Source organism: Haliaeetus leucocephalus, unplaced genomic scaffold (assembly GCF_000737465.1).
Source record: "Haliaeetus leucocephalus isolate CR32 unplaced genomic scaffold, Haliaeetus_leucocephalus-4.0 Scaffold51, whole genome shotgun sequence".
Classification (NCBI taxonomy): domain Eukaryota; kingdom Metazoa; phylum Chordata; class Aves; order Accipitriformes; family Accipitridae; genus Haliaeetus; species Haliaeetus leucocephalus.
Window position 1 is genome coordinate 160,435 of NW_010972487.1, and position 23,533 is coordinate 183,967.

General features: G+C 36.8%; 1 protein-coding gene across 2 annotated transcripts in view; it reads left to right on the top strand.

Annotated features, from left to right (window-relative positions):
* Positions 1-23,533, top strand: part of ZFYVE28 (zinc finger, FYVE domain containing 28) — a 161,954-nt gene that overhangs the window by 80,324 nt on the left and 58,097 nt on the right. For both annotated transcript variants that reach the window (XM_010577248.1, XM_010577257.1), the window contains exons 2-3: positions 1,966-2,106; positions 21,816-21,953. In XM_010577248.1, coding sequence (XP_010575550.1) covers positions 1,966-2,106; positions 21,816-21,953 — 279 coding nt within the window. The remainder of the gene's footprint in view (positions 1-1,965; positions 2,107-21,815; positions 21,954-23,533) is intronic.

Below are 23,533 nucleotides of genomic sequence, written 5' to 3' on the forward strand. Positions count from 1 at the left end.
CCCCAAGTATTCCTGACAGCATTTATTGTGCTCTTACCACTTCTGAACCTGTGTTGTTGTTGGCCGAGGTTTGCTACTAATCTTTCTCTGTGATTGCAGACAGTTAGTGTCTTCTGGACTGGTGCTGCAGGACTGGGTGTATGTGAAGCACGAGCCTGAGCTCTTCAATACACCTTTATCACCTCGATTAGTGCTTTAAACCTGTGGTTTGCTAATGGCAGCATTTCTGATTTTACTGCATCCATATGCCCATCCCTTAAGAACTTTGGTATTTTATTTGTTTACAATAGTGGAAATGTTTTGTGTTTCAGATAGAAAATGTTATGGTTCACAACATATACTTCCTCATTATACCATCAGTGGTTTTGTCCTTTGCTATTTGTTGCATTTGGTGATACTGTCTTTTAAAGTGATGTTATCTTCTGTTTTGCTGTTGACTAATTTCTTCACTGTATTACACTTTTTTTCTGTTGGTACATGTTTTGCTCTGACGTACTTGTACATCTTCATTAGTTGTCATTTAAAATCTGTTGCTTCTTGATAATTTCTATGCTTTTGCTATTTTTTTAGTTTATAAAAAGCAATGGGTTTTTTTTTTTTTTAGCCAATGGTTTTCTTTACCTGGAAGTTCTTCCCTATGTTAATTTTTTTTTCGATGTTTGAGTCTGTGAATTGCTTCCATGCAACTTGGTCTTTATTTTTACTGGTTCTATACATAACCTGGTCCTTCTGAAAGTATTTTTGTGGTGTTTCATTCTTCAGTGCATTAAGAATCAATTTCAGATACTTTGCAGCTTTTTGTTTTCTGTAGTATCAGGCGTTTTTTCTTTCATCTAGTGACAACTAATTCTAATTCCCAGTCTACAGTTAGTATAGTTTTAATGTTTCTTACACTGTGATTAAGAGCTATTTTAGGTTTTCTATACATCTCCCGCAAATCTTGTGTATATTTTACTGATGACTACTTTAGAATAATATGAGGTTGTGCTTATCTGAGCCTATGCATCTTTCACCAAGTTGCTGGCACCTACAAAAAGCTATTCCCTCCCTCCTCCCACTTGTATCTCCACTGTCTTTAAGAGTCAAAATTCTTATCTCCTCCCTCCACACACACTGATCTCTGTTATTTTTCCAATATTTTGATGAAACCTTTCATAGGAATCAGAATTTTCAGTTGTTAATATTTAAAAAAAATCCCTTTTATGGGGTAAACTTTTATTATTAATATTTTTCAATATTTTTGATGATGCATTCCTTTATTCTTATATTCTTTCCATTATAATTGATGTTTTGTTTTAATGTGGCCAAAAATCCATTGTGATAATTGTGTTCTTTGCCACTTGGAAGACTTGCGGCGTAGTTTTCTCCCTGTAATGCCTCGTTTAGTCATATTATTTGCTTTTGAAGTCTTTACATCCATTTGGCCCTGGTAGTGTACCTGGTAGATGCAGTACCTTTCCTTTAAGTGACTTGATTCTTGTGATCCTCAAAGTGAGGATTCTGACCAGATAGCACTGTGCATCATGTTGCAGGGGTTACCATGGTACTTGGTGTATTATCACATTGCTTGATAAATTGCGGGGGGGGGTGTTGTTTTAACTTGGAAAGCAACTTTGTCTTGTTTTGACTAGAACCGAAGTGTACTTTTGTTTAATAAACAAAACTTGTGATTCAGTTGTTTGCTTCACTAGTTAATTATGCCACAAGTAGTGAGAATGCCAGGATGGTTTTGGAGATGACAGTAGTTGAGTAATGCCCCAAGTTTGTTAAGTGAGAGATTTTTTTCTTCCGGGTAGAAAAAAATTTGTAAGTGTGCTTAAATATCTCAAGATCATTCTTTTCCATGCTGCCATGCTACTTATCTGGCTTATATGTAAAAAAAATCACATTAAATATAATTAGCTGAAGTGCGTTTTTATTTGCAAAAATAATGTAATGTTGTGTATGTCTCTGTCTTCAATACAGAGAACAGACCCACAGCTCCTTGCTCAGTTCTACTATGCTGATGAGGAACTAAATCAAGTAGCGGCTGAATTGGACAGTTTGGATGGAAGAAAAGACCCACAGAGATGTACGCTGCTAGTCAACCAGTTTCGCTCTTGTCAGGTAATCAAAGTGTCACCTTCCTGATTTCATTGACATTTTTGTGTACATTAAATGTATTACATTATTATTTATTGTATTAGTTTTTATTGTCAAATCCCTTTATAATGAATCCTTGGTAGGTATATGCCTTTCCTTAGTTTAAAGGGTATATTTTTGAAAACACTATCCGAAAATTAAATCTACTACATCTCATTTAAGAGTGTTGATGCTTTTCCGTAAATAAGAACATACATTAAAAACTTTTTCCTTTGTATAAAATAAGCATACAGAGCTTACTAGAACATGAGAAATATTTCAAAATTTCAGGCAGTATAGAGTAGCCCTGTCTGATAGCTTTTCATTAGCAAATGAACTGTGTGAAGACAGCTGGTAGCTGTGCTGATTTTTTGGAAAGAATATTATCTGCTTCATCTTGAAGATGAGAGGAACTACTGAGGAACCAAGCAGAAGAGGGTTTTTATCTGTAAATTATTTCAAAAGTATGTATCTGTCCTAAAGTTCCTGTTGTATAATATAGTTCACCTAAAAAAAGATTCCTGAGAGTATTTGCTGAAACTGTGGCTGTACTTAGAGTGAGACTTGAAGGGAAAAGAACCAGAGACTGCAAAGACCAATTCAGCTAAGTTTAGGTCTCTAACTTAGATGGTTTTGTGATTTGATTTATGAAGAAAAACAGTTCAGATATTGAAAAACAATTGAGAAAATAAAACTTTCCCTGCCATGCTGTATGCCATTCTACACCAAGTTTTTCAGTAAGAAAATTCAAATTTTTAGAAGTAGAAACTACTTCTGTGGTGCACTTCGTACTTGCATGAATGATTTGATCTTTCTTCTCCCAGTCACACCCAAGAAAAGTAGGTTCAAGTCCAGAATACACCATGCCAGAGGTGGTAGGAGGATTTCTGTATGAAAAGTAAGCTCTTGCTGTCAACTCAGGAGAATTGTAAGTGGAAAGACCATAGTAATAAAGATTCATTTACATCTCCACCAAGTAAAAAATGGCAGTTAAGTGGAAAGGATGTGTTTTGATTCATCCCTTGCTAGAATTTCTTACTGTTACTACTAAAAAAATCTACTGAACTTCATTATGTGGAAAGATTTCATCACTAATCAAGTTAAGATGAGTTTGAAGAGCAGTGCCCTGATCATTGTAGCAAATGTTCACAGTAAGTTCACTGAGTCTGTTGAAAAGAAGTCAGGTACTATGTGCTTGCTTGCAAGAAAATGAAATTTTAACAGTGCAGTTTTTTTGAAGAGTGCTTACAGAGAAAGAGTAAATGTATTGTTATGTCAGAAACAATGTTAATACTTCTGTCTACTTTGAGTATCTTCAGTTTCGTACTGTACTGTCCCTAAAGAAAAATGTGGAGTTTAAGGGTTTACCGAACTGGAAACTGAAACTAAGTTTAGTAACAGTCAAAATTCAGTCACTTGGAGGGGGCAAAAAAATAGGGGTGAGAGTTATCTTGAAAGGTCACTGACTTTAGTCTTCTGTGTGATGGATCCTAGGTGTACCTAAATCACTCTTCACAAATATTTGTATGAATTGTTCTTATAAACCTCCCGTAATGGACATTCCACAAACTTTTCTAGGCAATTCATTCCAGACTTTTTGTTTTAGGCAAGGTTTTCTGATAATAAGAGTGGATGAACTATATCATGGTGCAAGATAATCTCCTTGTTTGTTGTTTTATCCCTGGAGATGACAGTTTATTCCCTGTTTCTCTGCAGGTGCACAGGCTTTCCAATCTGTTTCTTGTAGTATAGGTGGACCCAAGGAGCTGTTCTGTTAAAAAAAGTAGCTTCGCTGAATGTTTCACCTGTAGGAGTGCAAGAAATGCAGACTCCGATAGCTCCTTGGTCAGTTAGCTTGGCTTGTTATATAGTGACTCACCACCTTGTGACTCTTAACACCTTCTGATGCCTGGTAATTTCTTCTTTTCATTTGTCAAACAGATTGCTGTTAGTGAAACAATCTGTTGCTAGAGCTGAAAGAAAAGATGGAGATGGTTTTATTTTTTCATGTAGCTATTTTTGTAATTTCTAATTTTCAAAGTTCTGCAGAATAGGTCAGATAATCATCAAATGTCATGTCAAAAATGGCTTTGCTAATTAGGACTTATATTATTTTGTAGTACTTTGTGTAAAAGCAATGGTTTTGTTTTTTCCTTCTAAGAATTTGTTGTGTAAATGCCAAACAAGAGAAGGAGCAGTGTTTTAGTAGGGATTCAGAATGTAGGTATTTGCTAATCAAATATTGTATGGTAAGCGGAAAAATAGGTTTTAGCCTAAGGTATGGTGGAGTTTGAAGAAGGTGAAGATCCAACAGCCAGCCCTGGAGTCAAAATGGTTGTAATGGAAGGTTGTGCATGTGAAAGTAGGATAGCAGCTACATTGTGCAATATCTCTGTGATATCTGCAACAACAATCACACAATTCTGAGACCTTTCTTTCAGATATGTGCTCATTCTGACTCTTCAAGCAGTGCTTTTGAAAAGGGACTTGTGACCACAGAACATAGTTAACCAGACTCACAGTCTTTGCATGTTTTTTTCCCTTTTTTTGTCCTTGTTTTTCCATGTATTACTTTTTCCAGATTATTCCCATTTTTTACCTCCATGAAGTTTACAGAGGCATAGTCTTTCTATTGGGTTTTAGTGTTTTGTAGGGACAAAGATTTCTAAAATCCCTTGTCCTTCTGCTTTTTTATCTGGTTTTGAAATTAATTCATTGTTCCTAGGCTGTTTATTTTCAGATGATTTACTGTTAGTGTCCGCTTGATTAACAGATGAAGTTTTGAAATTTTATTTTGTTTTATTGACTAGAGAAATGTCTTTAAATTAGTGTGATTCTTCTGAAAGACCAAAAAGTCTTACAAACTGTGATTCTTTTTAGAGAGAGGTTATATTCTGTTGGATCTTAACCATATCTGAAGAGTTAAGTTTTATGTTTTTGTCTATGTTTTCAACTTTTGGTACTATTGTTAAAGAGCTCCAAGTTTACTATAGTGTGTGAACAGATTCAGACAAAACGTAAGGACTCTAACTAAAGGATGTAATGCTTTATAGTGGACATACTTAAATTTTTCTATCTTAACAACACTGGCAGTATTAGTCAAGGCAGGTTGAGGGTATGGTGCATTTTGGTGTTCCCATGGATGTGCAGAGAACTTCAGTCTTCAAGACTGTTGACGCTTCCTTAGTAAAGAACTGCAACTCTGAATGTTGTCTTACACTGTTTTGCCTCAGTAGTATTTGATGATAAAAATCACACTTTTTACAATAAATTAACTTTTCAAAACTTCTGAAGATCTTGCAACTTGAATTTCAAATGCTGTGAGTTAACTGTATAGCATAATGCTGAGTAGCATATATCTATGAGTAAAAATCAAGGTAATGGTTTTCAAAGCTTCACTTTTCATTTTCACATTAATGTGATATAACAGTTTTTTCCAGTTATGGTAGCCTATTATAAAAATGACATCCCTCATTTTGCTTGGTGTTTCCATGTCAGTGGTAGAATATTATGAGAACATAACATATCTATTCATACAGTACATTACATTTATTGTGTGGGTAATACCTATCCAACAGAATAAAACACTTCACTACTGGTTTCTGTTAAAATTAACAATAAGGTAAGCATGCAGAGATGCATGATGAAATGCTATGTAGGTTTTTCTTAAATGGGGTAGGTAGGATGTCATTCTTTGGTTTGTTGAAATTGATTGGCAGTAATAGAAGGAAAGTACTTTTTTTTTTTCCTTAAGAAAAACATGTTTGCATCAGTGAATCTTGAGTAATATGCAGAGCTGGTTCATCTGAGGTATTTTTTTTCCCCTGCAACACAAATAATTCATTGAAGTATTTTTATATTAGTGGTATATAGTAAGGTGTCCTTTTCTATGCTGCTCCCAACATCACATGGTATTGAATTTCATAAGAAGTAATGGTACTTTGTGTACATTTCTCAGTGAATCACTTGTGCATTTGCAATCATTCTTTAATTAATTTGCCTTGATATTTGCCATTTTCACATTGATTAGTATGTTGTTACTTGAGCTGATAAACTGGTTTAAAACAATTTCTCACCTATTTAAATGGAATAAGGTTTATTGTTACCTATTACAGAACTTCACTAGTTTTGTTTAAGAGTAGAAGGTAAAAAAAAAAAACAAACCTTTGTTTCTAACCCAGAGATTTTGTTAGTACTTGATAGCTAAACGCTGAGCCTATGTATAATTACTTTACATGGTGAAAATGTTTTCAGGATCATAGTACTTGCTTGCTGTTTCAGTATGCTGAGAATTATTTCTCTGTGTACAGTAGCAAGGTCTCAGAATAGTGTATGAGTCAGTTCCTCAGCATGGTTTATCAGAATTATTCCTTGAACTGCAGATTGTGTCTCAGCAATGTGTAATTTGATCTGCTAAAGTACACCAGGAAGAATTCGCCCCGTCAGGGCACTGACCTGAAGCAAACCGTAGACTTGCCCAGCTGTGTTACCCCTTGCACTGTACTACAGAATAGTAAAATGGCTAATTTATAATATTTGTGAAACACGACTATTTCTGGCTCGCTGGTAGGAGTGATTGATGCTGTGTTGACTGGTAGCATGTTATACTGACTCTTCACTCTTTTCCTGCTACTTGCCTGCTTGGGAAGCACCACTTAAATTACTGCAATTGGCAGTCGAGCTTTTTCAAGGCAGCTATCAGCAGTTTCAGTTTGCTGTAACGTTAGGCTTTAAAATGTAGCCTTTAGTGGGCTCCTTCATGCATAGGTCACTCCTCTGTATAGTGGGTGAGAATCTGAACCTCATTATCTATGACAGTATAAGTTAATGTTGCTGAGGAATCAGAGCCCTTAGACAAAGCTGAAGTATATTTCAGTGTTGTGGTGTTATCACTTGTCTGTCTCAGTTTCGCTAGCAATATAAAATACGTACTGAATGTTATAAAAAATGCTGTGTTTCAACCAGATTTATCTCCATATTTCTTCTAGCTCAATTTAACAGCTGAAAGCATCCCTATGAAATGCACTGAGATTCAAGTGTCAATGAAAACAAAGCTTTGCCCTTATTGTAAAGGCATACGTGTTAGAGTGGTTTGAACCTACAGGCTGAAAGAGCTTACTGTAGAGTGTGGAAAGAGGGTAAAAATGGGCTGTGGGAAACGACGAGTAAAGGGTAAAATGCTGCTGGGAGCCCATCTGGGGAATCTCATTTGTCACAGAGTGGCATGCTAAAATCATAGAATCCTAGAATGGTTTGGGTTGGAAGGGACCTTAAAGATCATGTAGTTCCAACCCCCTGCCATGGGCAGGGACACCTTCCACTACACCAGGTTGCTCAAAGCCCCATCCAACCTGGCCTTGAACACTGCCAGGGAGGCGGCATCCACAACTTCTCTGGGCAACCTGTGCCAGTGTCTCACCACCTTCCCAGTAAATAATTTCTTCCTAATATATAATCTAAATCTACCCTCTTTCAGTTTAAAGTCATTACCCCTCGTCTTACCACTACACTCCCTGTTAAAGAGTCCTTCCCCATCTTTCCTGTAGACCCCTTTTAGGTACTGGAAGGTCTCCCTGGAGCCTTCTCTTCTCCAGGCTGAACAACCCCAACTCTCTCAGCCTTTGCTCATAGGAGAGGTGCTCCAGCCCCCTGATCATCTTCATGGCCCTCCTGGATCCACTCGAGCAGCTCCAGGTCTTTCTTATTTTGGGGGCTCCAGAGCTGAACGCAGTACTCCAGGTGGGGTCTCATGAGAATGGAGTAGAATGGAAGAATTACCTCCCTCGACCTGCTGGCCATGCTTCTTTTGATGCAGCCCAGGATGCAATTGGCTTTCTGGGCTGTGAGTGCACATTGCCAACTCGTATTCAGTTTTTCATCCACCAATACCCCCAAGTCCTCCTCAGGGCTGCTCTCAATCTGTTCATCACCCAGCCTGTACTGATACTGGGGATTTCCCTGACCCATGCGCAGGACCTTGCACGCCCTTCTTGAATCAAAATCAAAATTTTAATTAAAAAAGAAAAAAATAATCTTCATCTTTGAAATATGCTTTTTGCATATTTTCAAAGCGTGAAAACATTATTTGCTTCCTGAAGCTGGAGATGAATGGATAAGACAAGTCTAAAAGTGGTGGAAGCTCTTCATCTGATACTCTTCAGTGTCTTGCTGAAGAAGTAATGATATTTGATAATGGGTCACTTTAGGAGGTGGTTACCAATTTCAGCCTGATACAGGGAAACCAGTCCAGTTGCCTTTTATCTCAGCTTGCACCATATGCATGGGCAAATTTCTACCTTGCTTTTTTCTTTAATTAAAAAACAAACAAAACCCCAAAACCACACCAACACCACCACTACACACAATGCTGAAGTTGTTGCAGGGTTTGCAAAATGCCTAGTAAAATTTCCCAAGTGGAGAATCATGACTGAGCTGCAGTGAACTCTGTCATAGAGCATGCATGGATTTCTCTGTAGTGGGAAATGGAAAGGATCTTCAAAGTGTGACTTTTGAATTTTTAAAAATATATATATGTGTGTATATATATATATATAAAAAAATAAATAAAAGTTGGAGTAGCATGGAATGACAACACAGGTGGCAATCAGTAATGCACAAGAGTGAAATTGAAGCTAGATTGACAAGTTGCTAAATAATGAAAAGCGAACTTATCTTTGTATACAAAATAAAATTAATTTTTTATCAGTGAAAAAAGGGATGTGATTATATTATATTAAATAGTGCGTGCTGGGGAAGCCATAGGTTGTTATTGAATGGACTGTGATGTGAGGTTATACTGCACCATCTGCTCACAATGACCACATTCATTGCATGCAAACTCCTATGGAAAAACACTCTTTGGTGGAAGATGAGGTAGTCATCCGTTTAAAACATGAGGCGATAACAGGAGAGGAATATTAATATTTTATCTGTATTTCAATTAGAATAGGGTTTTTTTGGTCCAGATGTCACAAGTTTTGTTCAAATTAAAAAAATGTGGTATTTCCTTCTTTATGAAAGAGAACCTGCCTATAGAATAGAAGGCTCTTAATTTCTGAGCTTATGAAGTTTTCTAACATTCTGTTTAAAAAGATAAGATGATGTTTCATTTCTTAGTCCGTAATTATCTGCCCTAGATCATACTTTTTATATTAAGAAAAATTGACAAGTTGGCATCTTGATTGAATATTGACATAGTGGACCTGAGACATGCTGGTGTAATTCCCAGAGCATTTGAAGGCTAAATGAGGACAGTGGAGCCAGGTCATTTTAAAACTGACTTTTCTCAGCATTTGCGAGGTATGAGACTATACCAGATCCAGTTCTGTAGGAATTAATGTAATGTGACATGTCTGACTATCAGGGGCTTTATAGTTCTTCCACATTCTTCATCAGTGCCATCAGAGGATTGCTGTCAGCTCTGCTATATTTCTCCTTTTTAGTTTTTTTTTTACTGTTGCAAAGAAGAATAAATTCTAGTATCAGCCACTCAATTGTTTATGTAGTCTCATGACTTAAATATGCTGCAATTTGCCTTCTTTCCTCCATATGCATGTGGTAGCACCATGTTAGCAAGATGAACAATACGTGCAAATTATTTATTTGGTGATATTTCCGTACTTGGGGATTAAGTCTGGTTTCCTCTGTTAGAAGCTTTTTTGCTTAATCATATAAGAAAAAAACCCTTTTCTTTCATTTAGTTTTCCTTTAATGCTGGGGAAGTATGATAACACAGACAAGAAGGCACATTGTTTCTTTAAAGACAGTTCTTAGCAGTGGAATTTAATTTCCATTGTGACCTTAACGTACTTAAAAGTTAAAATAAAGGCTGGCTTTTTCTATATGAAATAATTCATAAATTGTTAACTATTTCATCTATTTTCAAGATATATAACACCAATACTGTAACACTGTGTGTATATATATTTCAAATAGGAATAATGGATTATTATGAAGAATATTTTGTGGAATATTGTGCAACGTTGTTTTTTCATATGTGAGGTTGTCATAAGTAAGTTTTCGTTAAACAAAAGGAAGCCTTTAGATGTTTATCTACATATATATCTACATCTATGTATATTATGAATTGGGTGCAACAAGGACTTCTACAGATTCAGAGGAGGGATTACAAAATATTTTGGAGTTTGGGAGAATAGATGAATTTCAGACTGCCCTCTTGTTACTGTTAGTGTATAATTTAACAATAAACTACTAATTGAATGGCTGGAGTCCAAGGTGATGGGAAGAAAATAAACTGTTACCCATTAGGGTAGCTTGTTCAGTCATTGTAACTTTATAATTAGGCAGAGAGAAGGAGCAGCTTATATAGTTCACTCATAACTCCAACTTATTAAAAAATACAGACTTTTAGACAGAAATTTAAAAAGTTACTAATTTTTGAAAGAGTTACGTGTATTAGCAAGTTAGTATTGCTTCAAAGAAGTTTGATATGGTTGATAGGAAACCACCTTGTGATAAGGAAAAGTTTGATGTCGGAGAGCAGGCATCATATGGTAGGCTTTGCTACTACATGCCTTTGCACTACTTGCACACACAAAAACTTTCCATTTTAAAAGCTTTGGGAAATAAATACTGGTGTGAAATGAATTATGCAAAAAGTATGCTGTGTTGTTTAAGATTGCTTACCTTTTTGCTGATACCATCTGCTCTTTCCTGCTGGATTTCCAGTTTTTACAGAGTAGTGCTATTTTTTCAACACTCTTAAAAGTAGCGTTGAGATGAACAACAGCAGTATTACCGCAAGTACGTGGTTCTTCCCAGTGCAGAGCAAATAAAGCTAACTTCTTTTATATACTGATACTGCTCCTTGTTCCATAGTTCAGAAAAAAGCCCAGAATTTAATTTAAAAAATGTAGTCCTCTTTATACTACCATATGATGTACACAATATAAATTCTTGGTTTTGCCCTGAAAATACATTTTCAGTTCTCAAGGTTTCTGTGCATGAAGATTACTTAAGCACATACCAAGCAACAGATATTTGTATTCTTTGCTTTCTCAGTTGCCCCAGGGTAGCTGCAACTAGTGCTAAATTTGTTGTTGTTCTACTTATACTACTCATAATAAAACAGCGTAGTAGTTCATGTAGAAGCAAAAGTGATCATCTTTAGGCTGCAAAGCTTGTTGAATTGATCTGAGCAACTGAGGCACTGAGATAAAGCGTCTTATTGACGTAAGCTCTTGTAATTTTTGCTTTAGAATTGTTCTGAAACTGTAAGAAGGGGTGGGTTTTTTTCATTTTTTCACATTTTCTTTTTTTGCCCTTTTTTTAGGTCTAATGTAGTCTCAAACAAGGGTGAATTCTAGCAGACTTGCAGAGTCATGTCTACTTTTGACTTGTGTGATAACTGGGATTAAAAAATATTTTCCATTTTCACACATTCCTACAAACCTCTGGCCTTAGTGTCAGCCCTATTTATTGTTTGTACTATTGTCCTCCATAGGGATTTTGCAAATTTGACTGGAAAATAATTTAACCCTGTGGCTGGAATGTGAAAAGTTCTCTCTGTATGTCTAATTAACATATTTGTGGTTGTCTGGCTTATTCTGCAATGCAAATAACAGTCTAAAAGTACTTCATTTTATAATTGAGAAAAGAAAATTTTGAGGGCATTCCTCAACAAGGTAAGCAGTGTTATCTTTATGTAAATTTTTAGGACATCCTTAAATCACTCACTTAAAATATACAGGTAGTAGAAAGGATCCTAGGCCTGAACTCTCTGTGTTAGAATAGAGGTCTCCAGAGATTTGGGCTCTGCAGTTTTGAGTTGAACTACTGTTGGATATAACTTTTTATTGGTGGTATACTACCACATTGGCCTTTCTTTGTCTTTTGTCTACAACTGCAGAACTTTAATGTAACTCTCTTGATAACTGTGTATTCTGTGAAATCAGATTTTCCATTGTTTTTTAATGCAAAGTGTGTTCTTTCTCTCCTAGCAGGTAAAGGCTTTTAAATCTACCGGTGCCATGGCTTAACACTGCTACGTTTTATAACTGTATTAACAGAAATGCATAGAGTGATTTCAGAAAAAAATATTAATGTAAATTTGAGTGGTTTTGGTCAGAGTCCTATGATAACTTTAGCAGCTGTGCATGTGGTATGTCCAGTCTTTGATTCAAGCAAGCCCTTGGGCACTTGGTAGAAATGTTATAAACATTTTAGTTTCAGTAAATCTCTTAGCTTTATTGCTTGGATATGTGGTTGAGTATGGGCAAACAGGATAAATAAACTTTGATTTTATAAAAAAATCTGCACAAACATGTATTTCTGTGTTATCAGACATTTCCTTAGGCATAATTCCATGGTTCATTGGCAGTGCCAATTTAAAGGTTTTCTATTTCAAATTTACACTTTTTTTGTTCCTATGCCTGCACTTCAGCATGGCACCACCTCAAAGCACATCCTCCCATTAGCTTAAACTGATTAGAGACTGTGCTGCCATCAGAAGAGGTAGCCTTGTCTGTCCTTCCTTCCTTCCCGCACCAGTCAGTGTGCTCCAGGAACCTGTCTCATGTTCCAGCAGTGAGTGAACAGCCACGGAGTGGGTGGGATCACCTGGAACCCTGGTTCTAGAGGAGGCTTTGGTGGGGTCACGCTCTCAGCCAAATAGTCATGTTGATCCACTGTGTGTGTGGATGCACAATGGCACGAAAGTGTTGACATGCAACTGGAGGAGTGTCTGCAGACAGAAGTAGAGAAAGAACGGTGGGTGTGTAGGTGCTTATCCATAGCCAGTTTAAATAAGCTGTGGTCAGCTTTAGACCTCTAGGAAACCGCATCTTCAGCTGTACCAATGCACATATTTGCAGAGTCATTCTGTGAACTTTTAACAGCGAAATGACCTGGCTTACTGTGGATCAGTGCACTGAAACTATCCACATATGCCCTCTGTAAAAGTAAGCAGAGAGTGCTGGTGAGACAGCCTGGAGATGGGAACAAAAGCTGCAAAGTAGGTGAGATAAGGGGCTGACTTCTCAAGCTGCCTAACACTTACACTGCAAAATGGCCTTACAATGTTTGCCTGTCTTTGAGGAAAAGTGGCTTTCTATTTCAGGTGGAAAAGAAACTTATCTTGAAGGTGTCTCCTATTACCTGAGAAGTTTAAGTGGTATGAGAATAAGGAATCTCTAGGAAAAAAAAATGCACCCTTTTGTTCTGTGCTTTATCTGAATTGTATCCATGCTGATGTGAAAGCAATTTTTAAAAAGAAAGTCAGCATTAATGAGCATCCCTTGACGAAGAAGGTATCTATAAAGAGCTGTTAAATAACTCATAGGACAATGCTGGTGTCATAGTGGATTGGCAGTGAGTTATCTAAGAAATACTAATTGTATTCATTAACATTCTTGACAAGAGCAAACTGGGAGTATGTACCATAATCACTGTGAACAATGAGGCAGTTCAGAGGTGGGGTGTTTTCATGTTTGATTGCATCTGTCCATCGAAGAACATTTTCATGTAGAATTAGGCAGAAATAGATCTCATTAAAGGAGATAAGTTAGGCTAGAGCTGTAAGAAACTCCCGTCTGGATTCTGAAACCTAATGATAGGTTAGAAGTTTGCAAGAATCTATTCCTGATGTTATTTTGTTAATTGATATAAAGGTTAAACAGTGGGGATTGAGCCAGGAGTACTTTTAGCTGAAGTAATGGCCAAGTCTCTCTAGCCCGCTTAATTTGCAGCCCTTGAGAAATTATATTAGTTATGTTAGTGATGGTCAATGAAGGAGACAGCAGGCTAATTACTGAGGTTGAGGGAAGAAGTTGACTGAAAGAAGCTTTCATGTTCCTGAAGTTTAGATACTGTAGTAGACAAAAATATTTTTTAACAGTGGAGGAAAGAAGTAGGAACTAAAAGCAGATCCTCTCCAGCCCATTCAGTTATATCGGAACGCTTGGGCATTACTCATTGATCTGTAGGGAGGAGCGAATCATGCTAGTTTTCTGAATTATACCTGTTTGCGAGGCTTTTTCTAAAATATATCGGAGCTGGTGGGCTCTAGAGAAATTCTCATAAGGTTTATATTTAAGAGTCTGGATGCAGATGTAGGAAAGCCAGAAATTTGTGCCAGAAGGACTGAGGAGTTGGCTGATGGGAGAGCGAGCCAAGCCTTTTTCAAAGAAAATTGTCTCTTTTATACTATCTTTTCCAATTTAATTTAAGTGGGGACAGTGCCAATTTAGAAAAGAAAGCGAAACTGAAAAGCATTTTTTAAGTGATGATGTCAAGATTAAATTCCAGACAATGCACATTTCTGCAGTATTATTTATCTGTGATAGAGCTTGTAATTTTTTTCCTATACAGTTTCATCTCCAGTTCAGTTGTTTTATAATTGATTACAACACTTGTAATTTCGTTACTCCTAGCAGTGATTACTTGTGTGAGTTGCGTTGCTCCAACAGATGTCGTCTTCTCTGTGCTGCCTGACTTCAAACAGTTACTGTCAGGTACCTGTTTGCTCTTTGGGTATGCAACTGAATGAAAGCTTTTAACATTTCTTTTGAAAGCATGTGGGCTTGTCAACCCTTTCATATGTTTTTATTGTACTTCAAAGCACTGTGCATGTAGAACATAAACTTGAGTACAGTTGTGCTAAATATGCTAAATAGCCTCTAAGTATCAGAAGAGTTGATTTTTCTTCTGCTGGACTCAGGCTACAAATGCAGATTTTAAAGAAACGTTACGTGATCAGTGGAATGATATAGCTAGGTAGAAAACAAATGTGCAGCAATAAATGTTCTAATTAGTAAATAAAATAATTGTGTATTTTAAAATTTTGTCTGTTTTAACAGCTTTTGTTCATCGTTGTTGGGAAACTTTTGGTCACTTGTATTATTTTTCACTATAGAATTATGGCTAGAAAATATAAAATGCTTGACTGTAAGTTGGACCATCAGTACAACTCTATCAACTAACAAGAATTTTATTTCCTTTCTGTGTTTTGGATTCATATTTGATCTTATGTAGGGAGTGATTAATACTGTAAGATATTTTTTCTTTGAAAAAAGGATTGTAATAGTGCATACTACTGTAGTTTTAAATTGTAGTTTCCCATGTTAACAAGCTTTTTCTTGTGTTTCCACTTGCTTACATGGATCAAATAGGTCATTTGGAGAAACTGCCTGTTATCTAAGACTGTGGGCAGAGTGGATTGAAAATGCTGTGCACTGCAGGTCAGGGAATTAATTTGCAGCGAAGAACTGTTGGGAGGAAAACTGGCTTCAAGCCAGCTCAGCACTGAATGTGTTGGGGATGCAGGATGCTTTCACTCTGCAGTAGGGGAAAGCAAAGCAAAGGTGGCAGTAAGTCTTGGTTACAGTTGCCTCCGTTCTGCTCATGGCCTCAGCTATGGAGCAGCTTTGGAGTGATACGAAGAAGGTGGTGCCAGCTCTGTGCCAGGCTAAAATTCTTTGTGCTTGGGAAATCCTGAATTACCTTTTAGGGCAGTTTTGGGATCATTGTACCATAGTAGGAAGGCAGTTGCCTGGTACTGGTGGAGGAGAAAGCCCATTTTATGTTTATTGCAGCAGATACCCATGTTCAAAGTGAATGTCTCTTATTCTTCTGTTGCTATGATACTCTGTAAAAGGGGATATTAGTATATCAGGTTACTTACTGGATTGTTTTCAAATGTCTTTTAACACAAGACAAACATTTTTAGAGTCTTTATAGAAAAGGCTTAAGTATGTATACACTGCTATAAGAGCATGTCTGTATCCATGATATTTATCTAGTATATTTTGATTCACTGTGGTCAAAGTTCTTAAGTTATCTCTTACTGATAAAGGGAGGCTTGGCTGAAAAGCTCTGTACTGAGAACAGTCTGTCAGTACAAGTTTGGGTATGCTTCATTTCAGTAGAGACAGTCATGTCCAGTATTAGTTACTGGCTTTTTGGTGTGGAGGAGTAAAACATATGTTATGTTTTTGTTTTGTTTTCTTATGGTAGCATCAGGAGTACTTAGATTTTTGAGGTCTGAAAATGTTCTTTTCTGCGGAGAGGGTGATGCCCTGTAGTGATGCTGTACTTAATGTAGTCTCTCAAGTTGGTCTTAGTTATAAACAGCCCTTCTGTAAATGGGGATTCTCTTTTATTCACTGAGAGCTATATTTGGGTGGGTAGTAAGAGGGAAATGAATTCCTTGATTAGGTCTTTGTGTTAGAGACAGAGATGCTCAGAACAGATGTAAGTTAAATTTAAATTTAGTTTGTCAAAAGAGTGCACACTGGCTTAGTGAAAAAAGTCATTTTAGCCAATAAATAAATACTACATCTTTGTTAAAGAACCATTTTTATTGGAAGCTGTGTTCAAGTATCTGTGACCTCTTTTGTATGAAAATTGGTGTGCCAGTATTCACCACTTCATATGTAATAATCGCTCCACTCGGGGAGATGCAGTTATTTAGTGTATGCATAATAAATTTTGAATACATGCAGGAGGTAAGATCAAAATTTCCATTAATAAACCTGTGATGTTTGGAATGTTTAATGTCTTTGTGGGGGTACACTAGCAAGACAGTTCAGGAAGAGAAGCTTTGACGTTGCAGTTCAACACAAACTGCAACAATCGTTGCTGGGCTGGGGCGATAGAGCATTTAAATTGCTAGAGATCCAAGTTGCCTTTCATGATGAATTTTGGTACTGCTCTACAGTGGGATAGGTTAAACTAGAAGCTACTGCCCAAAGTTCAAACATAGAAAAATCCTAAGTTTCTTTTAGAAAGTGGAGCATCTAGGAGTCGGCAGTGGGAAGTAGTCAAATAGCTGATCGGGTGAAAAAGAGACACTAAAAAGCACAGCCTTTGGGATCTGTGCAAGGTAGGCTGGAGTGAAAGCAGTGGAACTTGTTGCTGTTTAGGGAGAGACTTTGGATCTCTGATGGGTGAAACAGCCATCTGTAGAGATCTGGCTGGGTTCTGAAGCCAGGACTTTTGGGTGTCCTTTGAAATCCTGTTACCTCAAAGATTATGTCATCTTATTATTCGTTTCTTCTGTTAATGAAAGTAACCCATAAAAACCTGAATACTAGCTAATTGCTTTAATTACAACAAAATCTTCCTTTATGTTGGGCCTTAATTTGTTTTCATCAGTTGCTTCTGTTTGTCATAAATGTGATGCGAAGGTGGTCTGCAACTTAACATCAAGCCAGAAAAAGAAATGAAAAATGTGAAGGATATATTTAAACAGAGAGGCTGAAATAATGTCTATTAAGCTCATGGTGGTATTATCACAGACTGTTACTTTGGCTAGATGTTACTGATAATTCAAAAAATGGGTATTAAAGAGGTACTGAACAATATGCCAAGTTACTTTCTCTGAAGAAATCTTGCAAAAGACCTCAGGAAGGTCATGTTAAATTTAATAGCTTGGAAGAGCAGCATAGATTTTATCAAGGACATGTACGAAAGGGTAGATAAGTCTGCCTTTTGTTGATCTAAATATATGTTTTAGAGCATAAGTAAGATGAAGTTATTGGCTTTTGTTTTTGTACCTATTCTGAAAGATAATGCAGCAGTTGCTGTTAGCTTTTTTATGCTCTGATTATTGAGTATATGGCCAATTACTGGTGGGCCAAAAATAAACCAACTGTTTGTCCTCTACTGTGGCTAACTACATACATTGTCTCACTACCACTCATTATCTTTCCTATCAAAATAAAATATAAGTGCTCTTTGTTACATGAAACACTGAGCTCTGTTTTCCAGGAAATGAGGAACTTGGAGTAAATCCCAAAGCAGCATCTCTGCAGTGGCTGCCTGTTGTGCTGCTGGAGAGCCTAAACAGAGCAGCTGAAACAAAACTGTGCTCATCCTGGTATGCAAATGAACCAAAAGATAACAGATAAAGCCACCAAAGGATACATTAAAGTCCAGAGGCTTTTATGGAGAAAGATGGATCAAGTGAAAGATTTACTACTTCAATTCCAACTAATTGATTTTTGTTGCTTAAATTGGAGCAAAACCTCAATGCTACCATGTATCTGAACCCATTCGTTCTTAGCTTACAAAGCAGAATACTGTAATTAACTAAATTGAATGTTTCTTGAAGCTCTTTTAAAGAAAAGACTAATTTGCTTACAATGCATTGGATAGTCTGTCTAAATTGGCTGGCATCCTTCCAGCTTCAAAGCAGCTGAGATTTGAAATCATTATTGGAGCAAGTATTCCAGATTTCCTATTTAGGTTACTCTGCTCAGGGTGTCATAAGAAGAAGGAATGGAAAAGGGAAGGAAAGTGATGGAGAATTGGAATTTTTTCTGTAGTAGGATAAAATAAACCCTGTAGAAAATCAGAGAATTTGGGAAGTTGCACATCTTGAAACAGCAAAAACAATTTACCCTGTAGAAATCTTTCAGTATTTGTACACTAAATGTCAAAGTTCCATCAACTATTCTTTCCTTATTTTTGCAGTATCACTACTAGAGTATGCAGGAAAAGATGCTCATCTTTGTAATTGTTTTTTTTCACTTAGCTTTTTGACAGAATGACCAGCTTCCTATGTGAAGCCAGGTAGTTCTTCACAAACTAGTCCAGAGATTGAGCTATTGTGATTTATCTCTGTTGAGAAGTTTATATTAAAGTTCTAATTACTTATGGTTTAACTTACTAGTACTGCACAAGTAACAAATAACTTGTTTTTTTAACTGCCTCAGGAAGTTCAGCATACATGGAGATGTGTTGATAGATCTTGGGTGCTCGGGAGTAGAAGCATCTAGAGATTATAGGAATATTGAAGAAATGAGGAAGAATAGTAAATGTCATTTAGGTGGTAAACAAATGATGTACTGAAAAATTACTATTGTACTTGCTTTGTAAAAAGTTTATCTTTATGTCCTGTTGCCTTCGGTTGCAATATTTGATTTAGGTGCATTAAGGTATAAAATTTCATGATACTTATAATAATTATCTCCTGAGATGATCTAGACAGAATCTTAGTACTTTTTTACAGGTATGATGATTAGAAAAACAGAACAAAAATACAGATCAGTTGCTTGGCCAGGTATGAGTCCTATCGCTTTACTCTATTTGCATAAAACTTTCTTCGATATATTGGGAATTTTGAGTATGTATGTAGGTGATTATAAAAGGGGAATTCGATCTGTAGATGCTGTAAAGTAAGATTGCATTTGAAAAATAGTGTATTAAAGTGAAATAATTAGGGAGGAAAGCTCTTTGATATGTGTTTCATCCTATTCTGTGTAGCTTTTTAGAAAAAAAAAAAAAGCAAGAGACTGAAAACTGCATTTTCCCATATTCAAGTTTGGTGGCAAGTAAAATAAATTGGAATATCGTGTCCTAAAATAAAATGGAATTGGATTATTTAAAATCTGATACAGTCAGATTCAAATATAATTCTTCTCAGAGTTCCCTGCCTTAATTTCTCTTTGTATTTCCTGCAGCTTTTGTAATATTTAACTGGTAGGATTACTTTTTAGCACTGTATCTCTCCGGTGCTAAAAGATCTTTGCAAACTTTTATTAATTCCCTGAAAACAGGACTCTGGCTTTTTCATCCTAATGTGCCAACCTCTGTTGCTTTGGTGATAAAGTGGGAGCTACAGGCAAAGCACCTGGTCTCAAAATAGATGAGTAATAACTGATTTAAAAAACATCATGTGTGACTTGTGCTCTTCTACAATTTAAATGCTTTAATCTTCAGTTTCATTCTTTGATCTGTAACTTTGGGTAGGAACTAAGTGGTTTAGAAGTTGATTTCCTTATGGGACCTACTTTCAAAATATTTTGGTTCCCCAGTCAGATCTAGCTCAATAATGATGAGAGGACTATACTCAATACCAGGAATTAAGAAATGGAAGGAAGGAAAACAGGAAATTTGCTATTAGTCTGCTTTTTCTCACTCTAAAGTGTCATACTAATTTGCCCATGATTCCTTGTCTATCTCCCATTTTATCCTGGAGAGGGGAGGTGATGGCAGTCTAGCTTGTTCTTCAGCCAGTGGTTCAGAGTGGCAGTGCCGAAACAGGCTACGGGCATCTTTGCTCTGTTCTATCTTCTTCCAGGATCTGAACTTAAGTTCCCCTTGCAGTTACACTAGGGAATATTGTGAGGCTGGGTTTTCCCTCAATTTCTACGATGGGCATCCCTTTGGATTCCTAGGGATCCAAGTGCCCCACTAATCCTGGCAGTATGTTATACCTAGCAGAGTGAGGGGTGTGTCTGTAAAATTAAGTATTTTATATGTTGGTGAATCTAGCTTTGTTTTCTTGGCTCTTCTCATACCTGCCGGCCACGGTCCGTGTTGTGATGCCACGGAGGAGTGACAGAGCGTTTGGTTTTCAGATTTGTTTCTAGAGAAGATGGTTGAATATTATGTGTGCCAATGTGTTTTAAATGTACAGGGTGTTGTTTGTTTAACAATTTATTGAAATGAAATGTGTTACCTCATGACAGACTTGCAAAAAATACATTTATGTAAAAATGTTTTAATTGTTAACACATAAAGTACCTTATACCAATGTGTAATAAATATTGCCAATGGTTTGTTTATTTTGGATAAAACCAACTGTGATTATGGCATTAATGTTAAGACTATTTTGTGGCAACAGCAGTTACAGCAGTCTGCACTGAAATGACAGAAAATGTGTAATTTTTTTTGTACCGTAAGTAGGTTTTGTCTTTCTCAGTGGGGAACATACTAAAGGGGCACGTTTCTTCAAAATTCCTCTTTCCTATTATTTTTTAAATGCCGAGGAAATTAAAATTGAGAAGTGTAGACTTAAAGCAATTCTGTCTGTTAAACAGTTCTATACAGACAGATTTGTTTTTATTTGTTTGAAAAATATTTTAAATAGAACATGAATTCTTTAAGTAGTGGAAAAAGCATGAGACAGACAAAACATCTTTAGTGAAAGCACTTAGCCTTTTTCATGCTCTGAATCTACCTTTATTATGTTAATCAAATTCCATGCAGTTCCCAGCAGGCATATGTGGAAATTATCTTTTCCAGTTAACGAATACAGATTATTTACTGTGTATCAAGAAGCTGGTTATAGGTCTTTGATCTTTGTCCTGGTGCAGACGTGGGTCAGAGCAGTTAAGACTCTCTAACTTGTGCAGTGTCCCCTTACCCTCCTGGATGGCCGAGGGGTGAGATGGCAGGCAGGTGTGCCAGCCGTTGCCCACTGGGCACTCAAGTAGGGAAACTACTTGCTTTAGATTCCCAGGATGAGTTTAAGTCTATTCAACCCCAATGGTCCCTCTATAACTCAATTTCTCATGTCTCCAGGGTACTCGTGTCAGGCATTCTTTTTGGGAAGAATGAAGAGTATATCATTGGGGCTGGTAAGAGGAAATGAGAGAAATCCAATTTACTTGTACTTCTAGTTTATTTACTGATATTGTACAGATAGCGGGAGGTAACGAGCTCTTTAAATCATGCCTCCTCATGAGAAGTCCCACTAAGGTAGTCAAAGTTAAGTGCAGTGGATTTGAGAAACAGTCTCTTGGAAAAACTAGAAGTGAAGTTTGCCACTCTTCTTTCTATGCAATATTCTCCTCTTTGTTTTCTGTGTGTGGGATGACTGTAAGAGTTAAGTACTGCATTTTCTGTCTTAATTAGTTGGTGCCTCACTAATAAATTCTGTTAAAAGTTAGAAAAAATTTTGTGGGATTTCTGTGGGAATAGTATATATCCTATCCTATATTTTGCTTCAGGATAATGTTTTAAACATCATAAATCAAATCATGGATGAATGCATTCCACATGAACGGGCCAACCGAGACTTTTGTGTTAAGTTTCCAGAGGAAATACGCCATGACAACCTTGCAGGACAGCTTTGGTTTGGAGCAGAAGTAAGTCTCTCGTATTTCTGTTACTTGGGGTTAATGGACAGTTTTTTGTGGCATAAAGCCAGAAGTTTAAAATACCTCTTGAGACTTCTCTGAAAATAGTATGTATAATTACAGAGTAAAGTAAAAACATCTGTGAGAAATTGCTCTGGATGCTCAGTGGAAGGGGATTCTTTAACTATGGTTCTGGTGTTCGTTGGGCTAACAGCATAGCCGTTTATTTTGCTAATTGTCTGTTGTTATTATGACCATCTCTTAAAAACTATTCTTTTGTGAGTTAGCATCTGATTAACATTCTTGATTTATTCTTTTTTTTTTTTTCATCCTGATGGGCCATCTCGCATCTCATGCTTTGAAAAACCTTAGAAACAAATAAAGATATATATGTATATATATGGGAATTTTATCAGGATAAAAGTTGATCTCCAACAAATATAAGTGCATGCTGTCACTTTATTTTAGTGGCTATATTATGCTATAACTCATATTAAACATACATAACTTTGAGCTGACATTTGTTGCATGTAAGTTGTTTCATGTGTATGCTAAAAATATAATGATTTCTGTGCAAAACACTGAAGTCCACTTCTCTTCTCTTACCTGGTTTCTCTCAAAGACCTGCTTCTACAGCAACCTGTAGGAACAAGGGATTTTTGCAGTGAATAAGCTTTAATTGTTTTAACTAAGGGAATCCTGAAGTGTCAGAAAAAAGCATGTGATATGTAAGATACTTATTCATTAGTCCTGATGCCTGTTGGCTTAAAAAAAAGCCATTGCGGCATCTTCAATGATAAACTTAGTTTCTTTAGGTCTGCTGGCCTGAGGGTGACTCTAAGCACTGGATTTGTTGAGAGTTGAGGGGGACGTACTCTAGACATCCCACCCCACAACAGCACATTGTGTTGTTGTTTTCAGCTTTGCCTCTCCTGTATTTGAAGCAATCCTTTGGCTCTTGTTATTATACATTCTTCTTTCTACCAGTTTCTCCTTTCTTTTTAAAGTGCACACTATGCATCAATAGTTCCTATATTGTTCAGTCCAATATCATAGAATCATCATAGAACTGTAGAATGGTTTGGGTTGGAAGGGGCCTTAAAGATCATCCAGTTCCAACCCCCCACCATGGGCAGGGACACCTTCCACTAGACCAGGTTGCTCAAAGCCCCATCCAACCTGGCCTTGAACACTGCCAGGGAGGGGGCATCCATAACTTCTCTGGGCAACCTGTGCCAGTGGCTCACCACCCTCATAGTGGAAAAACTTTTTCCTTTCATCTAATCTAAATCTACCCTCTTTCAGTTTAAAGCCATTACCCCATGTCCTATCACTACATGCCCTTGTGAAAATATGCCTCCGTATGTTCTGCTTCTGAAACTTTCTTTGACAGTTGTTAATTGTAGGCACCTCTGAGTCAGGGAAGTCCCAGGTAGAATTTACAAAATGAATTTGATATGTCAATGCTTTATAATCCTGTCCTCAGCAAAAACAGAAGCAGTTTTTCTTCACATTATCATGTGACCTTCACTGCTGTCATCCAGGTGACACCATACTCTGTATTAAAACGCTGTGAGTCTGACACATTG